We start from the raw sequence: 6,153 nt of genomic DNA on the forward strand, positions 1-6,153 counted from the left end.
CATTTCCTACTAACGCCGCCAGCCGTCTTGCCGGCCCAAGTATCTTTTTTTTTTTTAAAGGAACAAAATTCTAAAAATTTTAATCACCTGATTTTAAGCGGGTTATGGAGTTGGGGGTGTGTGGGGAGAGCGGAGTAAAGGAAAAGGAAAAGTGGGGGGTCTTCCAAAAATATATGTAATAAAACAGAATTCTGGCTGGGGGAAACTTTGGGTATGTCCGAAGTTCAGGTTAACCAGTTAATTAGCACCCCCCCTCCCAGGAGTCCAGTATATAGTTATTCGCCCCCCCCCTTTTTTTGTCTGTAGTCTACTCCATATCCACTTCTTCACAGTCTACATTGCTGGTCTCTGCCGGACAGTTTGGCTCAGGGCGACAATCCGAATTGTCTCTGGATTGGCAAGCGTCTTTTGCCGGGGGGAGAAGGAGGAGGGGGGACTTTGGTTGCGCGACGGCGCTGCTACTGTCCGCCTGGGAGGAAGAAGAGTCACAATAGGACGGGGGCGAGGACGAGGAGGCCGCCGGGTTGGCCGGAGGCGAAGACGCGCCCTTCCTCGAGCCGGAGGCTCCGCCGGGCTCCGAGCTGCCCTCCGGGGCGCCGCAGCCGGCCAAGCGGCCTCCGGGCGCGGAGGAGATGGCTGCGGTGCTGCTGTTTTTGGGGGGGCGCGGGGTCCGGGCTGGGGTTGGCCGCTGGCAAGGGGGAGCCCCGCTGCGGCGGCTCTTGGCCCGGGTTGCTTTTGAGCGCCGTCTGGGGCACGATGAAGCCCAGCGGCTGGGTGATGGGGTAGAGCAAGAAGTGGCCCTTGCCGATGAGCGTGCGCGCCGTCGGGGCGCAGGGCGCCAGGGCCTGCGGGAACTCCAGCGCCGCTTTCCGCCGGGGCGGAGAGTCCGAGAGGAGGCTCTCCACGCTGAAGGGGTTGAGCTTGGGGAAGCCGGAGCCCCGCGCCGCCGAGGAGGGGGGCGCCGCGCACTCGGAGCCCGACGGCGACGCTTCCTTTGCGGCGCAGCTGTTGCTGCAGCCACCGCTCCGGTTGGCCGGATAGAAGGCCGGGGCCGTCGGGTCGCAGCTGCCGGGGTGAGGCGGGTTACCGGAGCCGCCCAGGGGCGCCTTGCAGCCGTCGGGTGGGTCCGGGGGAAAGGCCTCCGCCGCCGCCGTCGCTGTCGGAACTCTGCGTGCTGCTGTTGACCGAGAGGCCGCTGGGCGAGTGGAGGTTCCGCGCCTGGCTCTTGAGGAGCTTCTTCTCGTGCTTGCGCTTCTTCTTGGCCATCTTCTCCAGCTCCTTGCGCGCGATCTCCTCTGGGTCCATCGGCTCCCCGCTGCAGGTGGTGGGGTGAGAGTTGTGCGCTGGCCGCCCGGGCCCTTTCTTGGTGTTCTCTTTCTTTCGCCATTTGGCCCGGCGGTTTTGGAACCAAACCTACACACCGAACAATGAAAAGCAATTAACAGCGTCCCCCCTTGTCCCCCGAGGGCGCGGGGAGGGGGGGAGGGGGGAGAAGCAAGAGAGTGGGGCGCCAATCCCGCCCCCCCTTATCTCTGTACACTTTCCTTCCCCTTTTTAAAGAGCAAGCAAGGGAGCGGCACCCGGTGGGTGGTTCCATGGTGGGTTTTTAATAGGGTTTCTCAAAACCGGGACTGAAGTTGGCCTGAGGCCTTGCAGCGGACCCAGTTCCCAGGAAAGACAGACCGACAGAAATCCCAGGTTGGGCCTCACAATTCAAAGAGTAAAGAAAGCCGTGCAGAAGGAGATCGGGATCGGCCCGGTGTTCTGCGAACCTCTCCAAACTGGATTTCGCCTAAAGTTTGCGTCCTAACGCGCAGGCCCGGAGCAGAACACGCAGAAGTACCTTCTCAGAAACTCTACCGTGCGCTCCCTCCTGTGGATATTATCCCAGAAGGGGCAGGATAAATATCGTTGTTCTTTCTTTTTTTAAAGTAGAGAATTTTTAAAAGGTATTTCGCAGAAGATCGGGATCTTCCCCGCCCCCAAGCGAAAAGTCTGTGCTTTTTGGGCTCTCCGAAATACACACCGAGTGAGCAATCCTGAACAGGTCTACTCAGAAGTCAGTCCCGTTTTAAGCACCAGGGCTTACTCCCGGGGAAATGTTCTTCGGGCTACAGCCATACACCGTTCCCTGCCGTGTCCGCCTTCGGGGGAAGTGAATGGTAGTGCATTCCACGGCGGGCCGCTCGGGTCAGGGAAACAGGAACAAGGCTGGGAAGCCAGTACACGTGTTCCCTCCCTCACTTCCAACCCCCCCCCCCCTTAAAGCAGAGCCATTTCGAGAGTTTGCACAGATGGAGTAAAAGAGGCAGGCGACGCGAAGAGCCTCTCTCAACGCTCGTGGAAATTGACAAACAAAATTGACTAAAAGATGCAGTCGGATATTAACGAAGGACGTTAACCCGAGACTTCATCTTAGCGCGCTTCAGCACTCCATTTTCCTCAGCGACTTTCCTCATTTTACACACACCGATGGACGAAAAAGGAAGAGGAACTCTCCAAAAAAACAGGATATACCTTGCATTCAAGGAGTTTTGCGCAAGAACCGTATGGCAAGTATCGGAAGAAATCAAAAACACAACACGGAAGGAAGCAAGACGGCGGCATGTACAGAAGCATCCACTAAAGTTTCTCAAAGGGAGGAAGGGATCGCAGATTCTATTTTTAAAACTCTTCCGCGTCCCCAATTCACCTCCTTTCCCTTCCCCACAACCTGCAAGAAACACAGCCACAACCCTAAATACCAGCCTTTAAAAAAAAATAGTTTTTCGAAAACAAATGATGGATCAATTTTTAAAAGAGTGGGGTACGAGGGCCGATTCTTCTTTTTCAAAATTTAAGAAGGGTGTTGGAGAAGGGGGAAAGTGAACTAGGAAAAAGCCCTTGCTTCAAGACTCCCCCCCCCCCGCATCCAATCAGCAAAGCTTTAACAATATTATTTGCCAGTTCCGCTGGGTTGTATCTTTAATTCCTTCCCCCTTTCTGTGTCGGCTCCGCCAGCCTTTGTCACCAAGAATTACTCATTATCGTATTAAAGGGAAACGGAGGGTCTTGACTTCCTTCACTAACCTCAGAACAAATTGGATAAAAGGATTTCAAAACAGAAGAGGTCAGAATTGGGGGCGGGGATAAGGGGGACTCGCACGCATTTTGTAAATACACCTTTTAGACAATGCCAGAGTCGATTAATAGGACACAATAAAGTTATTAACCCTTGCGAGTAATAACTATAAAAAATATGGGGGGCTTATTGGCTTTCACGCACCAGCTCTTTGTGCTTTAACTACAGAGAAGCACAGACTTGGGGTTTTTTTAAGGCACAGGCCTCTCAAGTTTTTAGGGGGGGGGGTCTTCCTAGCTAAGTCAGAGGTTTCCTAGAGTTAATAATACATTTTATATGGGGGGGGGAGGTATCCACTACCACTACCGCAGCCACCCCAGGGAAAATGAGCCCCGTTGGAAATAAACGAGCAGAATCCCATTGAAATTTCAATCCGGTTTCTGTGGAACTGCAGAAGTCACCAGACTTATTATTGTAAATTTTCTCCCCCAGTATAGCCAAAGGCTCCGTTTGCACTTAAAAATCCACACACACCCCAAGTCCTAGGGGGCAAGCTGCAAATTTTAAACGCAGGTGTTATAGGCCTATTTCTGGAAAATATTTAACAGAAGCCAGCTTGCAGAAGTCTCTGTGTTTGAAATAAAGCCTCCAGGGCCCACTACTTCGTTTTTAGGAGTGGGGGCGAAGCAAGGAACAACACACACACACCTCAGTTAGTACCAGGAGAGGGGTTTTTTTTTCTACCGAGAGAAATTAAAGGGAGGGTGAAGCGTCAGGATTAAACCGGCGCTACAATTAATACCGCTTCATGCCTGTCTCGGCTGTCAAGGCCCGGAGATGTTTAATTCTCCCTCCCTTCCCCCCCCCCCTTCCAAACGACACAAAAGTAAATTTGGGTCAAGCCACACAAAAAGAAGCGCCTTTGGGAACGATCCACGTGCCTCTCCCCTTTGGCAAAAAGGGTTTGGGGAAGGGCTTAATTGCGGCTGGATCGCACCCCTGAGCTTCAGGGGGGAGGGGGCAGAGGGAAACTCGCTTTTCTCTTCCTCGTGTTTTGTACCTGCACTCTGGATTCGACCAAGTCCAGCCTCAGAGCCAGCGCCTCCCTCATAAACACGTCGGGATAGTGACTCTCGTTAAAGGCTTTTTCCAGCTCTTCTAGCTGCCAGCCGGTAAAATTCGTCCGGGTTCGGCGTCTTTTACAACCGGGGCTTTCCTTGTCTGGGTCGCCGGAGTCTGAAAAGGCAGAGGAATAAATCAAAACCGGACCACGATCCAAATGATCACCACACCTCGTTGGAAAAAGACAGGCACAGGAGCTGGCTTTGCGCTGCAGAAACCAGAGAGCTCTGAAACACTTTAGAAGATCCCTTTCGGCCAACTCAGCCCCTGGATCTTTCACATGCCCTTACTTAGAAGTAAATTCCATTCCATTTCCAGATAACATCTTTTCCTAATAGTTTTTCTTTAAAATGGTCATTTGTTTTAGATAATTCTAAGGGACCGAAATTTCTTACTTCAGACACTGAGAAGGAGCAAGAAACTTATTGGAAGGTTTCACTCAATTAAAAAGAAAACATTTTCCAGATTTGGGGGGGGGCGGGTCTCAAACCCCTTTGCTGTATTCTTGGGAGGGAGGCTGACACGTGCGCTGGTCGCTTTTTGTGCATGCAAGGATGGAGGTAGCTTTGCCAGACCAAAGTTTTTAAAAACACAAATAAGACACCGACTTGGGATCTCTATCAAGGCCTCCCCTTATATTCTGCGCGGGTCTAAAAATCCTGGAACAAAGGAGCGAATATCTGGTTTTTTTTAAAGGCATCTTCATCCCTAGGATGGACCAGGGGGGTTCCTTCAAACTTGCCAAATTCTGCCCCTTCAAAGACCCCCAAGAGGTCTGGTCCTTCTCCACCACCACCACCACCCCTTGCTGAATCCATCAGAAATCCCAAACACCTTCCTAGCAAAGTCATGAATTTAGCTAGGAAAATCCCGTTTTATTGCCGGATGCGGGGATAATGTGTGGGTTTTTTTTTTTAACAACAGGCAGAGAAACAGAGTTGCCAGCCTCTTAACCCGTTTGCACAAGCGACCGGGATATTTCAACAAAACATCGGAGCAATTACCGAGAGCCGGGTGTTCCTGATCTCCAGCTAAATCAGTTGCGTAAAAAACAGGGATTATAGGGCGAAAAAGACTCAACAATTCGATTCCCGAAGAACCCCAACACCCGGTTTTTCAGCCCCTCAGTAAAAAAAAAAATTGAAAGCTTCCTTGGGCAGCGCTGGAGCCTCCCCTTCTCTCCTGACCCTCCCTCTTCAAAACAAAAATCCTAACAACAGAAGGAAGAAGCGGCTGTCAGAAGAGTCTGCCTTCCCAAGTCAAGCGCCTCCAAATCTCAATGCCCCCCCAAAGCGGTTGTGTGGATCCCGGGTGCCCCCCAACCCCACATTAATTTTTTGTCGTGGGGAAGGGGGGAATCACCGGAAGAATGCCGATTTTTGTGAAGCCCTGATCCCCTGTTCACCCCACAAGGGCCGGGAGCCACCTGCAAAGCCAGATGGGGGGGGGGGGGGCGCGAGGCAGGCGGGCCTGGGAACCGTACCCGCGTCTTGGGGTGGGGGGTGGGGGGGTGAGCAGCTTACCGGCGAGCTTGAAGGGCTGGCTGTCGCCGCAGGCCGAGGGGAGCAGCGGGGTCGGGTTGACCACCGAGGCGGCGCACGAGCCGTTGAGTAATCCGTCGATGGAGAAGGGCACGGCGGCGGCCGACTGGAGCTGGTGGCCGGCGAGCTCGTAGACGTGGTGGTGCCCGATGGGGTAGGGGAAGCCCACCATGCCGCCGAACTGGGCATGGGGGTGCTCAAGGATGCGGCTGTCCATCATGGAGGGGCGGGAGGAGAGGGGGCGGCGGCGGGGGGGGGGCTGCGCGCCGGGCTCAGCAGCGCGCCAGCCGGGGCCGGAGGAGCGCCGGAGCTGCCGGGCCGCCGGCGCGCAAAGAAGGGCGCATGCCGCCAGGCGCCCGGCCGCTTTAACGCGCGCACCATCGGGGGCCTCCCAATAATTAGGCTCAGGCCCGGGGAATTTGGGACCAA

General features: G+C 54.1%; 1 protein-coding gene across 1 annotated transcript; it reads right to left on the bottom strand.

Annotated features, from left to right (window-relative positions):
* Nucleotides 1-485: 485 nt before the first annotated feature.
* On the bottom strand, nt 486-5,944 carry UNCX (UNC homeobox). The gene is given in 4 exon segments (XM_054993678.1): nt 486-1,134; nt 1,136-1,413; nt 4,122-4,297; nt 5,707-5,944. Coding segments are annotated over 4 exon segments (1,341 nt in total).
* Nucleotides 5,945-6,153: the final 209 nt, after the last annotated feature.

This window comes from Eublepharis macularius, chromosome 12 (genome assembly GCF_028583425.1).
Source record: "Eublepharis macularius isolate TG4126 chromosome 12, MPM_Emac_v1.0, whole genome shotgun sequence".
NCBI classification, from domain to species: Eukaryota; Metazoa; Chordata; class Lepidosauria; order Squamata; family Eublepharidae; genus Eublepharis; species Eublepharis macularius.